Source organism: Hyaena hyaena, unplaced genomic scaffold (genome assembly GCF_003009895.1).
Source record: "Hyaena hyaena isolate Hyena2069 unplaced genomic scaffold, ASM300989v1 scaffold_251, whole genome shotgun sequence".
Lineage (NCBI taxonomy): Eukaryota > Metazoa > Chordata > Mammalia > Carnivora > Hyaenidae > Hyaena > Hyaena hyaena.
The window spans coordinates 1,082,466-1,102,619 of record NW_024080883.1 but is presented as its reverse complement, the minus strand read 5'-3'; the positions used below and the strand labels follow the sequence as shown (position 1 = coordinate 1,102,619).

The 20,154-nt window shown below is 41.5% G+C and overlaps 1 protein-coding gene across 1 annotated transcript in view; it reads left to right on the top strand.

Moving 5' to 3' along the window:
* Nucleotides 1–553: 553 nt before the first annotated feature.
* Nucleotides 554–20,154, top strand: part of HHLA2 (HERV-H LTR-associating 2) — a 33,797-nt gene continuing 14,196 nt past the window's right edge. Inside the window, 1 exon segment of the mRNA XM_039244972.1 lies at nucleotides 554–644. Coding sequence (XP_039100903.1) covers nucleotides 554–644 — 91 coding nt within the window.

Genomic DNA, 20,154 nt, shown 5'->3' with positions numbered 1-20,154 from the left:
CTTTTCCATGTTGTTAGGGAAGGGAGACACTGGTACCTTTCACTCTAGACTAGTAAGGTCTAGGACAGGTATTATATGATTTACCCACTGCTGCATGACAAATCATCCCCAAACTCAGCAATCCTTTATCACCTCATGGAGTTTCTGAGGGTCAGAAACCTGGAAGCAGCTTAGCTGGATGGCTCTGGCTCAAGGTCTCTCACGGTGTTGTGGTTAAGGTGTTGACCAGGGCTGCAGTTATCTGAAGGGATGAGAGAAACTGCCTCCAAGCTCATTGATGTGGTTGTAGGTGGGAGGCTTCAGTTGCTTGTCATGTGGACCTCTCCACAAGGCTGCTGGCACAGCATGGCAGCTGGCTTCCCTCCGAGTGAGTGATCCAAATGAGAGAAACCAAATGGAAGCCACTATGCTTTTTATCACCCAATCTCAGAAGTAATGCATTGTTTCTGCTTATTCTATTGGTTACACAGGTCAACCCTGGTAGAGTGTGTGAGAAGACCACACAAGGGTCTGACTACCAGGAATAGAATGATGGCTGAGGTAGAAAGTCAGGATGGCCGAGTGGTCTAAGGTGCTGCATTCAGAATTATGGCTGAGGGCCATCAGAGAGGCTGGCTACCACAGATGCTGCAACAGGCAGGACTGTAAGGTGGCCCAGGTTCTTGCTGCTTTCTCTACACCTGTTGCGTAATTTCATCCCCTAGAGTGTGGGCCAGCCCTCTGAATATGATTGGGTAGTCAAGACCTTGATTCAGTTCTATTATATAACAAAGGTGAAGGGATTGTTCAGATGTCCTTAAGGTCCCACACCAATTGCTTCTGAGTTAACTATAAGGGGAGTTATTCTGGGTTGGTCTGACCTAAGCAGTGAGTTCTTTGACAGAGGGTCAGACTTGAGGTAGTGGAGATACTCTGCTATTAGCTTAAAGAACCAAACTGCCATGTTGTGGAGAGAGCCATGTGCCAGGGAATGGAGGGTGCCCTTTAGTTACTGAAGGCCTCAGTGCTATAGCTATAAGGAACCAGATTCTGCCAATGGTTAGTGAGCTTGGAAGAGGACTTAAGGCCTTGGATGAGACAGTGGCTGTGGCTGACACCGTGGTCACAGCCTGGTGAAACACTGAGCACAAGATGCATTTAATCTGTGCCTGGACTCCTGACCTACAGAGACTGAGATAATAAATGTGTGTTGTTTTAAGTGGTTAAATTTGTTAGTAATGTGTTATGCAGGATAGAAAATGAATACAAATGCCCACCTTTGAAAGGTAGGCGTTCTGCCTGTCAGTCTCCATATAGTGAACCTGGAGAAAGACTTGAAAGGTGCCAAGAAAGGAGGTGGATGGCAAGGACTGCTGGGCAAATCAAACTTAGTTCTTGGAGTTTATTATAATATTTCAAACCTGGAGACCTTCACCATCTCAAGGATGTGAATCACTGAGCAACAATGGTCCCCTCTAATGTCTGAGACATTGTCCTCAATGTGGTCTGTGTACCACTTGTGACGGAACTTTCTGGAGTGTTTGTTAAAATATAAACTCCTGGACCTCACTCTAGATGAATTGACTCAATTTCTGTGGGGTATAGCTTAGGGCTATGTATTATTTTTACTAATAATTTCATAGTTTTTTATTTTGAGGATTTTGAAAATCAGAAAAATAGGTGAAGTATGGTGAATGCTTATATGCCGTTCACCAAGAACCCTCAATTGTTATTTTATCCAATTTTCTTTATTTCTCATATACATATTTATTTATAATTTTGTTGCTGAACCATTTGAAAGTAAGATACAAACATCACGACATTTTACCCCTAAGCGCTTTAGTACAGATCTCCTACAAATGAAGTTATATAATCATTTACCCTTATCACATTGAAGAAATGAAACATTGATGTATTATCTAATACAGCCGATATCTTCCAGTAATTCTCAAAATGCCCTTTAGATGATTACTTCTTAAGGTTTGATCCATAAACCCTTAGTTTAGGCATCACTGTATTTTGACAAGAATGCAGTGATTCATATGCACATCAGTTTCAGAAGCCCCGTAGCAATGTTTTGATGGAATGTCTAATCAAGGATCACATTACCTTTTGGTTACCAATGTTGTCTGTATTCTCCCCCATCTTTAAACTAGAATAATCTATGTTTTTCCGATTTAAAATTTTCTTTTTCTGCTACCTTCCACCTTCTCTCCCTTCCCTCCATCAACCCTGAATTTAGAAACTCTTCCATGATTTTGAAAGTAGCTACAGATATACTGTGTAAAGTTTTAATGATGCTACAAATAAGATATAGAAAAGCAAGGCAGCACGTGGTATCACTAGGATTTGACTGGAGTTTCATGAAAGATGTGGTACTTCTGTGGATCTTGACTCACAGATGCTACCCGCAAAGAATATAACTTGTGGGGATAAGCGTGGTGCATTTGGGAAACTAAGTGAGTTGGTTTCTCTCAAGCCACTAAGTCAGGAAACAGAGAACATCCATTTTGAAAGGTGAGTTGCAGCTTGATTCGTAAGTAATCAGAAATCTTAATTAAAAAATAATTTCCAGACTCATAGAAAAATGTATAGGCTACTTAACTATGGAAATGAAAATTATCTCTGTGTGGTGAAACTAGTGAGTTTAATTTTTAAGTGTATTTCCTACCAGTCTTTATAAAAAGGGATCATTGCAAAAGCCTGACTAGCAGCATAAATTTCATACAAGAGCTTCCCATAACATTAAATACCAATCCAGCCTTCAGAGTCATCTCAAATAATGTACATTTCCATATCTTATTTTATTTCCCCGTATTATTTTAATCTTCCTCTTATTATTGGACATTTAAGCTGCTTCCAGTTCTTCACTGTAACAAAAAGGCTTGTCCATACATCTATTATATTTCTGATTATTTTCTTGTAATAGTCCTAACAGGGTTGCTGGGGCAGAACTTAAAATAGACTCAAACTGGGGTGTGTGCCCAGCTTACATCAATTCCCTCAGAGGCTCTGGCTGTGCTATCATTCTCTGTCTCTGTCTCTAAATCATATGATCCAGGAATAAAGGACCTAGATCGAAGCTGACCACCACTACCTCCCTAAAAGAGTGAAGATTTAGAATCCTGGCAAACAGAGGCAGAAAAGATAGGGTGCAATGAGCTCAGGTGTCTGCAGCTGGGTTTTGACATTGCACTACTCTATTCCTTCCAGAAGCTGGTTTGTGCAGACCTTGCTTGAGCTATCTTAGACTTCTTTCCCCGAATCTGTTTTTGCTGTTTTGTTTATTATTCTGAGTTCCTCTCTGTTGCAACTAAAAAAAAAACAAAAACAAAAAACCAAAAACCCTACCCTAACTGATACTGATGGTGGATTGCATATAGTTACATGTAATATACAGTGATATTTGGAATCAGTCAATTCAACCTTACCGGCTTGAAAGACAGTGAGACATCCTGCTGTGTTCCGGGACAGAAATGTAAAAGCTCATGATAAGTGGTAGCCAAATATCTCCTCCACCTCTTACCCTCAGGCAACTGGACCTCTTAGAGTGAATCTCTAGGTGTTTGGATAGCTGTTTCTAAAAGGAGAAGAGTAGAGGTGATGAGGCACCCTGGTGCCACAAATTGTGTAGCTGGGCCTGGTCCAAGGTCACGGTCATTAAGTGGAGGTGATATGATTCAAACCTAGGCAATCTCACTCCATAGCCTTGGTTCTTAACCACTTCTTTACAGTCCCTTGCCAAATGCAGCTAAGTATCCTTTATATGAAAAGAAATTAATGCCAAATGCCCCTCAACTATAGAGATCCAGAGTTAGCAAATAAAAACACACGATTTCCAGTTAAATCTGAATTCCAGATAACCAACGAATGATTTCCTTTAGTATGAGTATGTCCCAAATAATGCATAGAATATGCTTATAATAAAAAAAGTATTAGCTTATCTGAACTCAAATTTAACTAGACATCTTGTGTTTTATCTGGCAACCTGTACATGGCCCAATAGCATATCTTTATTCAGTATTGCTCTCTCGGCAACAAAAATGAATATAAATTCAGCACATACATACCACAAAGGGTACAGTGCAGAAAACATTTCAGAGGAACTATCAGAAGTTCAGATCTACTGAAATCATTACTACATCAATACTCCCCAGGCAGTCCCTGTTCAATGAGCTAACCTAGATGGCCTGCTTTCATTTCAAGTTTGATGGCTTGGTTAAGTGCAAACCATTGCTGAATTCAGTCCTACTCCAAGTGACTGAATATCGGCCCTTCTATCATTCTGGAGCCTTTCTTGCTTTTAAAGTCTGCCAGAACTAGGAACATTAGTTTGGATATATGTGTATGTGTCTAGCCCACCTACCTCTCATTCTGTTCTGTTCCTGGGGCTCAGAAGCATCTTCTTTCCCATGAGAAACAGATTACTGAGCCAGGTTGCAGAACTCTTTAAAAAATGCACATTGCTATCTGTTTTTGTAGGCCAGAGGAGACTGCAGAGGAGAGAGATGCACTGAAAATGGGATCCCTAAACTCAGCAGAGTTAGGAGGAGTCACACTGAAAGCAACTGATTGCAGACTCCAAGCGGGTGTGGTCAGAAATCCAAAGGCAGTGCAGTATTCAGGGCTCAGGAAAAGTCAGACAAGCAGACATTTTTGGCTCAAATTAAACATGGCGTCTTCAGGAATTAAATTGATGAGCCAGCCTTTTAATTCTGTTTTGTTTCTTTTTATACTTTTTTGACATAGAAAACAAGTTTCATTCTTTAATTGCCATCAATGTTGCAATGGCTAAACCAAGGAACTAGATGAGAATGTGTGAATATTCACATATACATCTTTTGAGCCCTTGAAAATATCCCAGGATATGGTATTACTTTTGATCAACTATTTGGAAGGCACGGGGTAGGCAAAATGCTGCCATTTGTTTTTCCTACTCTAAATAGCCTTTACAGAAGTCAGGGAAGTAGTTAATTTGAGGATTCTAAAAGTTGCCAAGGATAGACATTCCCGTTACATACCCAGAGGAAAAAAATGTGTTATAATCCCACAGTGACTAATGTGAGTAAACTTAGCTGACCTAAACATAGTTTTTTCAGGAAAATAGCATCCACTTCAATTATTTACAACAGAGGGAATTTAATGCAGGCAGTCAGTTAATAGATGAATTGGAAAATCAAGAAGATGGTAGTGAGAAACTGGGGCACCTGGGTGGTTCAGTTGGTTAAGTGTCCAACTCTTGATTTTGGCTCTGGTCATGATCTCATGGTCCATAGGATTGAGCCCCATATTGGCCTTGTGCTGGGAGCACAGAGCCTGCTTAAGATTCTCTCTCTCCCTCTCTCTGCCCCTCCCCCACTCACCCATTTTCTTTCTCAAAACAAATAAATAAACTTAAAAAAAGGTAGTGAGAAACTCATGGTATAGTAGGAAGTCGCATCTGTGGTGGGAGGAATTGATACTATGAGATCTCAGGGATGAAGTCACTTCATGAAAGCTGGAACCTTGGCAAGTTTGTCTGTCAGGAGCTTGAGCCATAGAAAAGATGGAGCTGGTACCAGAAAAGCTGCCTAACATATTATTTAATCAGGTGCTGACTCTTGTAACTTCTGTCCATATGTCGTCTCCTCATTGGAAGAGATTTTTGCAGTGACTGAGGCAGATCTGGATACTGAATGGTGTCTGTAGCAAACCCTAACAGAATTGCAATGGAAGCTCCTAGGCTTTGAGAAAGGCTTTGCTTTCTTTAGGAAAAGATACTTGTTTCAGAAGTTGTGTCTAGGTAGATAAGATAGAATAGAGTTTATGAAGAACATACTTGAGTTTTAGAGTCTATGATCAGGGATCCAGTATCTACACAAAGTGTGCGTTCCAGTATTCTATTAAGCAAATAAATTACATGAGAAAACTGCTTGTACACCATTCAGGAGGCCATAGAGCAAGCAGTGAGAAGGAGGCTGATCTGAACCGATGCCATCAATGACTAGTCATGTGATTGAGAGCCTCTTCTGCAGTGAAGGCTTTCTGGTGAACATTCACATGAAACATGAATAAGGCAGCCATAGGAATAGGGATAGAGGCTCTGTATAGACTCCACCGCACAGCCTCTCCCTCATCAAAGCAAACCAGACTATGCCACAGCTGAGTGCTCTCTTTGTTAGTCTTAGAGATCAACCCACATCTCTGATGTGGCATCACACTTAACAAAGACAAGTCAGTTCCTTGCTGGATTATATGTAATTGCTTCTGCTATAGAAAGGAATCCTATTTCCCTCTTTCACTCCCTCTTGGGCATGCTTTTGCCAGAACCACCAACTGCAGTCTTATTGAATGCTTCATACGCAATCATTATCCCACCCAGATTGGCTGTGAAGGGAGTTCCTTGATCAAAAGCAAAGAGAGAAAGGGGCGCTGGGGTTGCTCAGTTGGTTGAGCATCTGACTTCAGCCCAGGTCATGATCTCACGGTTCATGAGTTTGAGACCAGCAAGCAGCTCTGTGCTGGAGTCTGCTTCAGATTCTGTGTTTCCCTCTTTCTCTGTCCCTCCCCAGTTTGTACTGTCTCTCAAAAATAAATACAAATATTTTTAAAATTTTATATAAAAAAGAAAGCTATGCACTAATTCAAGTGTGATTCACTATATTTTCTATCAAAGAAGCAGCAATCCTTCTAATGTGGTAGAATGGTCTCTAAACACTTAGCACTGCAGTTATCCAGGGCATCTTCTATCTGATGATGTAGCTACTTCCCAGAAGACTGGCTAGACTTTGATTCAATGTTCTAAATAAGGAACTATCGGGGTGCCTAGGTGGCTCTGTCAGTTAAGCTCCTGACTCTTGGTTTCAGCTCAAGTCATGATCTCACAGTTTGTGAGTTTGAGCCCTGCATCGGGCTCTCCACTGTCAGCACAGAGCCTACTTTGGATCCTCTGTCTGCCCCCCCCCCCCCCGCCACCTTACCACTACCCCACTTGTACTCTCTCTCTGTTTCTCTCTAAATAAATAAATTTTAAAAGACTTTAAAAAATAAGGAACTGTCTCCCCATAGCTGGAAGATGTGATCTAGGAACCGTGGACTGAGAGACTGAGGTGTTTAATAATAAAGCCACTCTCAATTTTTACTCACTGTGGCTTTTAGTGTCCTTCATCTTTGTACCTGAGGGCTGGATGCAATGGTATTTCTGAATTAGAAGCTAAGACTGCTCGTTGGGTTCTTCATCCCAGGGGCAAATGGCAGAAAAGTGGGATACTATATAGCTAGGGTGACTAACCATGCCCAGTAAGAATACTATGATTATGGTTGTGCCGTTAGGAGGAATCTGTTAGGAACTTAGTGGTCCTTTTATGTTTTTGATGGAAAAGCTTAGTGGGAGACCATTGTCCCTATGTAGGTAAGACTACTAAGAATCGAAACTGTTCAAGAATCAAGGTTTAGGCTACCCATCAGAGATACAGCTAAGGGACTGGTAGAAGGTAAGGAGATCACAGAATAGCTAACAGAAAAGGGAAGGCATAACTATCAGCTCAGGCTTTGGGAGAAGTGGCAGATAGAAAGACTATGGCCTATTTCCTTGATTGCTGTGACATGACTTAGAAAAGAGTGTCTTCTCTCCATATTGTGTGTAGAGTATGTTGATGGTGGTTAAGTATTCCTTTTGGACTCTAGATTGAAGCAGAATTTAAGGGTGAATAAATATAATCTAAAGTAGAACTTTGAGGAGTTTGAGGGAACAGCAGTCTGGTGCCAGTGTTTGAACTGTTTATTATTGGTTCATGATGCAGGAAGTATAGAAATAGAGTTTTTAAAATTACTCTGTTAGATCGCTCTCAAGGTTCCTGTGCCTACTGTATATAATAATAAAAAATCAAATCTTTCATTTTATGTTTAATTTCTTTTATCTAGCAATTCATTTTTATTGTATTTTCCCAGTGAATTTATCCGTGACAGATTAGAAACAAAAATTTACTGTTCCTTTACTATAGATGGTTTGAGAAGCGCTGATCTCATTGAGCAGTGTCCTTGTGAAATCTATTATTACTCGGGGAAACAGCAGCTTGTGTAACTTGGACTGCTTCCCGCAGTGCAGGAAGTAAGGAAGCTTGCCATTATTCATAGAGTATTTGGGTGTTGGTACGTGAAGGCAGCTATGGCTGTTTGGAAATGCGTATGTGTGATCAGCAGGCAAAGGTACACGTGTGGAAATATACCAATGAGCTGACTGTACATCTTATATTCCGTTGCCCCCTCTCCCTACCATGGCTGGCTTTTCCAAGAGGAGAAGTATAGAACCAATTCTTGGTCTCTCCGGTCTGGGAGTAGAACTGTGATCTAGTCAGGTGGAAGTTGGTTGGAACGGAGTCCCTGTGTAACAGAACCCGAGAAGGCTCCGGCTTCCTGCTGTCAGTGTTCCTAGTATTGTCTGGGCCTTTGCTCTTTTGAAGCTTGGAGATTTGTCCTTCAGTGCGGGAGTTCCACAGTGTCCTTCTATTACATTTCCTCCTTGTTTAAGTCTTAAATCCATTGCTTGTCGCTACAGAAGTTCTTGCAGTTTTAAAGGCATTTGATAAATATTGCCAAATTGCTTTCCAGAAAGTTGTAATATCAGTGTATACCATCGCCAATGATATGTCTCTAAGCATCTCTTCCAGGACTGAATATTAAATGTATATATGTATATGTGTGTGTGTAGGTATCTGTCTCTCTACCTAATCTTTGTCATTCTGTCAGGTTAGAAATGAAACCTTATTTAACATTTTTTTCATATTTTTTAATATTATTGAAGGTAAATTTGGGAGGGGGATTAGGTTTCAGGGCACTTTTATATGCAAGTTATAGGAACCAGATTCAGATTAACTTAGGCCAAAAAAAGAGATTTGGTTAGCACACATGAAATGGAAAGATACTGGGGTGGTCTATAGGCTTGAATGAAGAAGTGTGAGAACCAAGGCCATGAGGACATGCTTATTGGCTAGCACTTCTGTCTGCTCTGGTGTACTCACCTGCTTGTCATCATACTCTCTACGTACCACCCCCGCACTGATTGATTTCTTTCTGTCAAATGGTTCTTTTCATGTCGCAGGAGTTTATTGCTGCCAGTAGTTTCATGTTCTCCCAGCCTGAGCCTTAGTGGAAAAAGATCTTATTTAATGGTCAGAAGTGCTTTGGCCTTTCTTGAATCACTTTCCCACTCTTTGAATGGGGTGCCAGGATTTGCCACACTTGGATTATTGCCCTATCCTTGGTGGGAATGGTAGAGTAGGACATTGTGGCCAACACAGATTAGCAGCACCTCTCCCTTCCAGAATGAAATGAAATGGCCAAGAAGAGTTCCTCTGAAGGCAGGGTATAGCTGGGGAGGCAGAAATGTCCTCTACACATTTAGCAGAAACTCTTGACTTTGAGGAGATTGATTACATGTTGATATCAATGTTTAATAAAGACTAAGACAGCAATGGTATATAGGTAGGGTGACCATATAATTTATCATCCAACCTGGGACACTGTGAAAGAAGCTACTACTAATATTTAACAGAATGCACAGTTAATGCTATTTGAAGAGCTGAGCAAGTGGAATTGCTTGCTCAGAGAGGGTGCTTGGAATTACTACACTAATCTCTTTCCTAAACCACGCATAGTTTTATAATCACCACTGACCGTTTGCTAAGAGAGAACAACTTCCTCGAATCAGGGCCAAAACTGAAATGGCAAAGATTCAAAAAGGCTAAAGCCGCACTGGAAGGAGCCATTTGCTCCTGGATAGCTCATTCTCTGAGGAATAACCTAAGGGTCATGAATCACTGAGGCCACTTGTAAAGTTTCATAGTAGAGCAGTGGTTAATGGAAGGCCTCAAAGTCACGAGCCTGATGTAGTTCGAAGTCCTGGCTTTGCCATTCACTAACTGTGATGTTGGGCAAGTTATTTAACCCCTCTAAACCTCAGTGTCTTCGTCTCTAAGAAGGAAATTAGAGTACCTCACATGATTGTGTTTAGATTTACAACATATATAATATTATTGTATGCTTACTAGCACTGAGATGTTAGCTGCTAATATTACCAAAAGAAGTAACAAATGCAGAAGAGAGAAAACTATAGTTTGTTTTGTTTTAGCAGATAGGACCTCCTAGTAAACCTTGCTCATAAGGGTTCTTTTATCTATCTTTATTTACTTACATAATCTTGTCTTCTGACTTGCCAATTCTCCCCACCCAAGATCCCCACAAATGTAGACAACATCCCATTTTATGGCAAAAGAGGAGTAGCTTAATGTCTCCTATGTGGCTTAAGAATGACTTTGTGTTTGTTACTTGTGTCATGGGGGCTTTTCAAAAATGATTTCAGTATTGGTAAAGAGAATCTGGTTCACAGAATTTTTATTTTTATTTTTTTTTAAGTTTTTATGTTTTATATTTGAGAGAGAGACAGAGACCGAGACAGGCAGAGAGAGAGTACAAGCAGGGGAGGGGCAGAGAGATGGAAACAGAATCTGAAGCAGGCTCCAGGCTCTGAGTGGTCAGCACAGAGCCCAATGCGGGGCTCAAACTCACGAGCCATGAGCTCGTGACCTGAGCCAAAGTCGAATGCTTAACCGACTGAGCCACCCATGCACCCCACAGGACTTTTAAAGTCAGGATGCAGTGAGGAGTGGCAATAGATATGGTCCCAGATACGGCTCAAGAGGTAATTGTGTTGGGAATTAGGGTCACAAGTCGTGGGAACAACAGGGTCAAGGAATGTTATTCAGTTTTTAGGCACAGGGAAAGAAAGAAAGGGAGCGGCCTGGGTCAGGAGAAGGGTTAAGGTCTAGAGAAAGATAAGAGGGGACAGGATTGAGACAGGGAGGAATTACCAGAAGATGGGTTGATAGAGAGGAGAGCAGATGAGAGAATGTATATTTCTCAAAGAAGAAAGTGGTTTCTAATCCTTACTCTCCGAAGATCAGCTAATGCAAGGAGAAGCGGTCATCACTGCACAGTGACTTGTGCTGGGCCTGGACCTCACTGCTTTAGATGAGATCATGAACAAAAATGCCTCCGATCAGCACTGGTCAGTGTCTGTCTCCTGCCCCCAACTTCCCTCTCACTCTCTCCTATTGTCCCTCCCGGAATGTTCCAGTATCTGTACTGAACCCAGAAAACCCCCAGGAGAACTCCTAGCTATAGAAATAAGAAGAACTGAGCAGAGGCTGCCTTACCAGGTGCATCTGGGCAGCTTGATCTGTGAGTGGACCAGTACACTCGTGTGTATGAATGAGCCAAACTCATTTACTCTGCTTTTGAAAGGTCTACAGACCAACTTAAAACTTGTATATTGTCTCTTCTCTAGTCTCAACTTAAAAAGTTTTTTTTAAATGTTTGTTTATTTTGAGGGGGAGAGAGAGACCGAGTGTGAGCAGGGGAGGGGCAGAGAGAGAGGGAGATACAGAATCGGGAGAAGGCTCCAAGCTCCAAGCTGTCAGCACAGAGCCTGATGCAGGGCTCGAACTGATGGACCACAAGATCATGACCTGAGCCGAAGTCATTTAACCAACGAAGCCACCCAGGCATCCCTAGTCTTAACTTTATAAATTCAACACTAAGCTTATGATGTTGAAGTATACATCATTGCATTATGACTTGTCAAATTCATTCTTTCTACCAATATGCGAGTTCTAGTTATATACTATGATGTTACTTTACTACTTGATCGCCTTATTTTCAAAGGCCTTTTGAAAACAAGCATTTACTCTTTTTTTTTTTTTTCTTAGAAAGAAATAAGGACAAACGGGCCCTGGAGAGTAAAATTTAGCCAAACCCTTTTCTAGTTGTATACTAGAAAGCTTTCATATGTGCAAGATACTACTTCAGCTGAGCATCAGTATTTTCCACTTAATGCTGACACTAAGAAGAAAGGACTTTTAAGGCTAATGTGGTTCTGCTGTTAGAAACTTCTTCCTACAGAAAACTCCAGGCACACTAAACTTCCTACAAACTTCTAATGGCTCATTACTGATGCTTGCTTTGGCTTCAAGATTAAAAGTGGTTTTGCCACCATTAGCAAGCAGATGAATGTCTCTAACTCGACTTTGTTAAAATAGGATACCACTTCTGCCAATATTTTGTTGTAGTAGGAAGAGAGATTTTTTTTTCCATTGATTTATTTATGTAGACAAAAATGGCACCTACTTCCTCCGTCAGTAGCTCTCTGTCAGGGAAAAAAAGATATTTTTATTTCATGTCACCTTGCAGTACTTGCAAACACTTGTAGGCCCAAGTCACAGCAGTTTAAATGTACTCCTTAATTAGCAGGAAATCTAAAGGTAGAGAATCCAGAACAGGCTGGAGTCAACTGTATCATTACAAACCCCAAATTTTTCTCTTTCTGTAATTTCTGTGATCCTTCTTATGTTGACTTTTTAATCTTCTCACTTGTTTCTTCACATCTGGACGGTGGTTCCTGCAGCTGCAGCGTGAAATCAGTGCTCAGAAAGTAGAAGGAAGGGGGTTGCCCTGAAATTCTGCTCTTATAACTATCCCTCTTACACGAACACAAAAGTTGCCACAGAAGTCCTCCCAACAGACTTCTGCTTATGGTCCATTGTTGAAATCAGTATGGAATTTTTTTTTCCTGCAGTTTGATTTCAGTAGTTCAATTCAGAGACAGAGCAGTGCAAGAGGCTTGGCCATGCTTTCCTATTTCCGTGAAGCTAAGACTTAGAAGGAGTGAAAGGCAGATGTACAGGCATTACAATTGGGTTTCCATACTCAAGAGTTGTGGGAACAGGACTAGTTGCTGGACTCTCAATTTCCAGGAAAGTTGGGAAATTCTGATTGGGTTCTAGCTCTTTGCAGTGGTCACTACCCCAGCTCCTCCTTCCGGAATGTGGAGGACTGTCCCTCCCACACTGAGCCAGTGTGGCCATCTCATTTACCCTTTTTGGACCTTCTCCCTTCCATTAGCTAGAGGTGGTCACGTCTTGGCCAGGGCTGGGCAGAGAAAGCGTTCTGCTAGCAAAGAAGAAGGGAAATGGTACCAGTGTCTGTCACGGCGTCCCTTTCACATTTTCTCTATTTCACAGTATTTAGTTTGCTTTTAAATGTTTTCCTGCCACGTTTACTTTGTTGATGCTTACAGGCTGGCTCCTTTTATTTATCTGCTACAATCCCACTGGTGGGATCTTTCTGAAAGACAAGTCTGACTTCATCATTATCTTTCTATTTCCTTAGTGTGGCTTACAAGATCTGGCCCTTGCATACACCTTTCCAGCATTTTCCCTTCTACATGGCCTGCTTGGTTATTTGTGTTCTCTCTTGTGGCTGTATCTTTGTTTTATTGTCTACCTAGAAAACATCTTTCCCCTTTACTTCCCTCTACTCCTTCTCATAGGACAGCTTATTCTTGCCCTTCAAAACTTAATGCTTTGGGAAGCTGTCCTTAACATCCTGCCCTCACTAAGCTCAAGAACTTTCTTCTGTCCTTCTGTAGCCCCTCAGGGAGTTCTTATTGCTGCCTGTATCTCTGTATTATGATTTGTTTGTTTCTATAATCCATCTATCTTTGGTACCAGATTGAGCTTTGTGACATTAGAGACTGTCTGACTCATCCCTGCATAGCCTGTGACCCATAGGAGATGCTCAAATTGTAGGTTTTCAATGGCAGAAAAGACAGTTATGCTTGGTGGACAACAGAGGGGGGGAACCGTACAAAGGATGATCTAATCCTGTTTCCTAGGAGGTCAGGATAAATTTGAGGTATTTCATTTTCTCTTGTTTCTCAGAACTTTAACATTGTTGGACACTAGAAATGGTTTGGGAGTAGAAGATAGGGCCAGAACAATGAAGCTTTACAAACAAGGGTTATTTGGCAGAATTGACTCTGAACTATAGAGAAAGCTCACTGATAAAAAGTCAATCTCACAACCACTATATTGTGTAAATGACCCAATAAGCTGTGCATGCAGACCGAGGCCCTGGTCCTCTCTGTCTCGTGCGCCAGCTGGTTGAGTTAGCTACACCTTTAAATTCTAAGGACTAATAGCTGAGTAATTCAGGTGCACGTAGGCACAAGTACTTGTCAGAAAGCAGTCCTTTATAAAGCATCACTTGATAAAAGCCCTAAGCAGTCTACACAGCTAGGAATAAGTCTTGTAAAGACCGTTTTGCCCAATTTTTTTTTAACACCAAATCCTTGATTCTGATATTCCATTACAGGTCACTCAACCCCAGCATCTTGATATGTAGGGACAAGAAAGGTTCTTTACTTCTGGAATTGTAAGGAAGACAGAAGGATTGAGGCAAAATGGCTAATCTCATACTGAGAATGATGAACATTGAATATGTCAGTCACCATACAATAGACGTATTTAAATATAGCAACCATGACCACAGTAGAATGAGATTCTGATACCAGAATTGGATGATAAACCTGAACCAACCTTAGGAAGGAAGGATCTTTTGACCCCCTTCCCCATTCACCCCAACCCTCCCAGGTACTACTGCTGCTTCTGTGTTACAGATACTTTGTCTCACATTGTCTGTGGGGGAGGCCACCACATTCATGGCATTACTTTCCTTGAAACCCTTACATCTGACACAATCAGGCCCGGTAGTTGGTCTAATTAAAATTAAAAAAAAAAAAAAAAAAAGTATCCAAATGATATATTTTAAATGTTTTAAAAATTAAAATAACAAAAGTCTATCTACTTTCTAGTTTTGTTTTGATTGGAGGGGGTCAAGGCCTTGTTCTGAGTGTGGAGCATTGCTTGATTTTCTGTTACCTTTCTTGCACAAACTTAGTAGGGCAGCACCCGGTATTTCCAATTTTCCTTTCTTGAAAATGGCCAAAGAACTTTGTGCTCAGATTGTTATAGAAGAGTTTGGCTCCTTCTGGATCTTTACAGTTTTCTTTCAGTCTTTTACTATTGTGTCTCTAGCACCTGATCCAGTAGCAGAATTTTGTTCTCTCCTATTTTGTGACTTGCTTTTATTTAGTCTCTCACAGAGCATTCATCTTATTCAACTTAGCTTTTGGAGAAACCCCAGGTTTGTCTTGCCCTTGCATTTAATCAATTAACATTTAAATTATTCAGTGATGATCACGCGCTGAACTGGCAGGAGGAGCAGTATACAGAAACAGCAGATTGGCTTCTCAGGGGGCACTCGGCATGCCACGGCCATCTATCTGTGTGTTTTATAGAGGAAGAGCTGACTGTTTTTCAAGCAGTCCTTGGCCTTACATCTGCACGTGTTCAAAACTCACTTCACTTAATGGAGACTTATTCAACTGTTTACTACCTTTCTGTGCTCAACAAGATGCCTTCTGTCTGCCTTTTTAACCCTGGCATTTTCTTTTGTCTGTTGTCTCGGCTTTGCAGCATCCTTGCTTTTAAAAAAACAAAAATAAAGACAAAAAACCCCACCACTCTGTCCAGCTATATTCTTTCTGGTATAGAGCACTATTGAGGAGGATTATATAATCAATGTTTTGGGCAGGAAGAAACGTTTTGTGAGAGGAGTCTGAAGTGGAAAATGGCCCTTGGAGACATAGTACTGCCCCTCATTCACATTCTTTCTCTTGGGCTCGGCTTGCAGGGGACCAGCCCACCAAAGATGGGGATTTGTGGAGCATTTTCAGGAGGAAAGTGTGAAGTGTGGGAGCAGGATGGGGCGGCAGAAGGAGCTGAGCAGGGCTGTGGCTTCAGGTGAAGGCTCAGCCTCATTCCCTGGGGAGCTCTGGACCACAGAATGTTTCTTCCCTTGAAGCCACTCCGGGGGCAGGGAGCAGGGAAAGAATGCAACTCCCAGAACCACAGATTTCAGCGCCTGAGGGCAATCATCTCGAAAAGGTGGCGGTAGCTGAGCAATGTGTGCATGAAACCTGAACTAGTAAAAGTGACCACAGGGGATCTGGGCAGGAGATTAATGGCCTGCTAATGTACAGAATATCAGATATTAAATGCGTGGCATTTCTAAAATAGCGACTTTTATTAGACCCGAATTATGAGTCTTCCTAGGTTTTCTTGGCTTTACCGATTTTCTGGGCCCTCAACTTGTTGGACAAAGAGGGCCCGCCCTCTAACATCACTGCCCCATTTCTAAATGTCAGCAGCTGGATCTGCCTTCCTGGGAGAGGCTCACTTCTGTAAGTCCACCATTGTACCCACCGCAGTGTGAGCTTCAACAACCACAGTCCAGACAGGAGAATCCAGGGGAAACTCACAGAGGCTGTGGCTTCCCCTGTCCTGTATTCCCAGACTCAGTGAGGTATGACATCTGGCTTCCTTAGTGGCTGTCCTGAGGGACCAGGTACAAAACCAGAAGGAACAGGGGAGTGAAACTCTCATGGGGAAAACCCATAAATGAATTCCTTTTATTCTTTTGCTCTGATGGATTGTTTGGAAGTGCTATGATTCTGTAGAGGATGCCTGGAGATTGTCCTTCGCGATTGAGCACATGGCTCTATTTTCTGTTCTAAAGCTGTGGCCAGCAGGACAACTGTCACCTCCTATCTACTTTGCCTCCTTCCTAGTTTCACTTTTCCTCTTCCTTCACTCTTCCCGCCCTGCAGCTGCCCCTCTCCTCCTCCTCCAGAATGTACTATAGTGTGCACCTTAGCCCAGTTATAAAGTCCTACTCCTCCATCCACAATGATGGATTTTTTTTTTTTATGGGTTTGAGCCCTACACTGGGCTTCAGATTCTGTGTGTCTCGCTCTCTGCCCTTCCCCCACTCACGCTGTGTGTCTCAAAAACAAGTAAACATGAAAAAAAAAGAAAGATAGTTGGTGACAGTAAACTTACCATACAGTTGGTTATTTTAATCACTACTTTTCAGACCACATATGCCTTTGATCCTGTCCATTAACCCATTAATGCAGAAAATTGGCAGTAAATTCTGGTATTTCTGTGTTTTATAAGAATGAGGGAATCAGCAGATAAAACCCAGGGTAGGGAAGAGGAGAGGATTTAGAGGGACTAAATTAGCTCAGCACGTGCATGGGCCTGGAGAATGTGTGTGGAGCAGGTGTGGATGACATAGATCCGGACACAGGTGTAGGTACAGGCAACTGTCAGCAGGAAAGGTGTTTTGAAGACTATGGGGAGGGGGTTCTGAGATCTGCAGAGAGGACAGGGCACGAGGAAGGAATCCGAAATCTTCCAATCTTCCACATTGGAAGAAACCAAAAGAGAACCTGAAACAAAGCACTCCTAGAGATTCAAAGTTTCAACCCAATGTGTCCTAAATGGGTGGGTTTTCATTGTAAAACATCAGGGGGAGGTTTTGAGTAGAGTGGGTAATCCTAAAATTGTTCTTTTGTTCTTGTTTTCATCTTAACAAAGTCAATCCTATTAAAATCGAAGTGGATGCTAAGGAGAAATCCCTAGGATGCTACAAAGAGTTTCCTTTTGTTATGATTTTCATGAATTGGCTCAGAGCCAAGAGCACTTCACAGAGGCATTGAATTTAAAACCCATGTACAGAAGCCTGTAGCACCCTGGAAGGCATTCAGAAAGGGAAGTGGCACAGTTCAAGGGATGTAAAACATTCCTGTTTTTCAGGGGGAAAAAAAGAGCATTGACTTGCGATGTGGCTCAGGTCCTATTTCCGCCAGCAGTTATGAGCCGGGACTAGTCTTGAGTGGTACTGATGTGCAGGCTAGAGAGTCTGGCCTGAACACAAGTGAAGTTTGTCATTGTCATCCCAGTTAGTGCTGATGGCTGCAGGCAGTGTGGTCTGGAGCTGTCAAGATGGGCACAGGGGTAGTCGGTCTGTTCTCTTTGTTTCATGTTTGTAGAATGGTTTCAATTTTCTCTTCTGTCTGATTAGCCTTAGCATCTGGATTTCTTTTTGCCATGTTCCATTACAGAGACTGCCTCTCTTTGCCATTCTCCCCCACATCTGGAATGCAGCCAAAATGTACCAGAACAAGATGCTTCTAACATTTGAGCCCTTTTGTAAGGATGCTGATTGCAACTTGGGTGACTTCAGTTTAATCCAAGGTGGAAGATTTCTGCTGCTTGGGGGAAGGAAATAAATGTCTAAAAATAAAACTTGGGCATAAAAATAGGGCCAGATACTCATTAACTCCCTCACTTAGCTGAATGCTGAAATTATTTCAACAGAACTAAATCAAGCATTTGTGTAGAAGGGGTTGAGTATGGGTTTTTTTTTTTTTTAACTCATAGTCCTTTATCTTAGACAATAAACGGGTTACTGTCATTTGTCATTTTATTCAAAATAACATGAGTTAATAATTCTCAAGAGCCTACTTCTCAGCTCATGCTGAGCCTTGAATTGGAGCATTAGTGTTCACAGGTTTTTAGAATGTATGTTGTGGGTTCTTAATGGAAGAGGCTGAAGGGGCAGGAAGGGCCAGGAGCCAGAAGATACAAGGCTTGGTAGGCTAGGGTTAACAGTTTGGATCCAAGTATGGTGGGAAGCCACTAGAGGGAATTCATTAGGAGGATATCATAGAATGATTTATATTTTAAAATTATGACTCTTGGCTGTTGCATTGACAGTGGATTCTAAGGAGTAACCAGCCAAATATTTTAGATATCCAGGTAAGAGAGGATAGTGACTTTGGAAGAGATAGTAGTAGCAGAGTCGGTAAGTGCACAGATAATGGAGCTTTATCAAATCCAATAGCAAAAAAAAAAAAAAAAGACTGATGGCACTCTTGGGTAATTTTGTTGTCTTGTTTGGGCTGAGGTGGGAGTGAGGTAAAAGTCAAGGGCTCATGTTGATTCTGTGTTGCCTATAGGCATCTGTCAAATGGGCAGCTGAATATATGACCTTGATTCAGTAGATGTGTTTGAAAGTCCTTCACATATAGATGATATTCAGAGCCATAGAATAGAAGAACTCACCTAGGGAGACAGTGTAGAGAAAGTCTAAGACCAGAGAACTTTCCATATTGTCACATAAATAGGGCAAGCAGAGGAGGAGGCCCAGGAGCTGATGGAGGGACAGCAGCAGCAAGGAAGGAAGAAGCAGAACAAGAATCTTCCAGGAGGGAGGTGACTGTCAATTATGTTGAAGGCTGCTCTGGGATTGGATCAGATGAGGACAAATCATATCCACTGTTTTTGGCAACACGGAAGTCCTTAGAAACACAGGGAGGGGCAGTTTATGGCATGTCACACAGACAGGGGCCAGAGTGGACTGAAGAGAGATAGTAAAGGGGAAATTGAGGGCAGCTCTTTAGAAAATTATTTCAAGACGTTAGTAAGAGCTAAGAAATAGATAGCTAACCAAGAGCCAGAGGAGAATACAATGGTCCTTTTTCATGTTCTTACAATAGAACTTACTCATGGTATTAATCTAGTGAAGAGAGAGAATCAAATGATTCAGTAAAGGAGGGGTTATAATTGCAGGGACAAATTTCTTGCATGTAAAAAATATGAGCTACAGAGCAAAAGTGAAGGGTTTGGCTTTGTATAAGAAGAGAAGGGGAGACAGGAAAGGAAGACAGACACAGCTGTTAATGGGTTGGTTGAATTGATGTAGGGGGTGAGGGAGTACCCATAATAAATTATAATTCATGAAACCAGAGCATCAGCTGAAAGAGACCTGGAAAAAGGGGCTGTTGGAAATTTCAAGAAAAGGTAGCAAATACTGGAGTCATTATGAAGAATGAGAAAGTGAACCTATATAGTAAGACATTGGACATGGAATGCCCCAAAGGTACCTGAAGCAAAGTACATTCAAGTGAATTATTGTTTGGAAAGTGTTTAATTCTTTTTTTTTTAAAGTAGTCTATAAAGGTAAAAAAATATTATACATTTACAGATGTTCATGCAGAAGATGAGCTTAGTGATTACTTGTAATCTTACTATTCAGAAATATCATTGTGCCACATCTTTTCATACATTATACATGCAAATACATCTACAAGAGAAAATATAAAGGTTTTCTTTTCTTTTTTTTAATGTTTATTTTGAGAGAGAGAGAGAGAGAGAGAGAAAGAGAGCAGAAGAGGGGCAGAGAGAAAGAGAGAGAGAATCCCTAGCAGGATCTGCGCTGTCAGCACAAAGGCCCGCATGGGGCTTAATGCAGGGCTTGAATTCATGAACCATGAGATCATGAGCTGGGGAAATCAAGTCAGACTCTTAACTGACTGAACCACCCAGGTATCCCTAAAGGTCTTATTTTCATAACTAATATGATTTTACAAGTTTTTGCTTTGCCAAACATTTT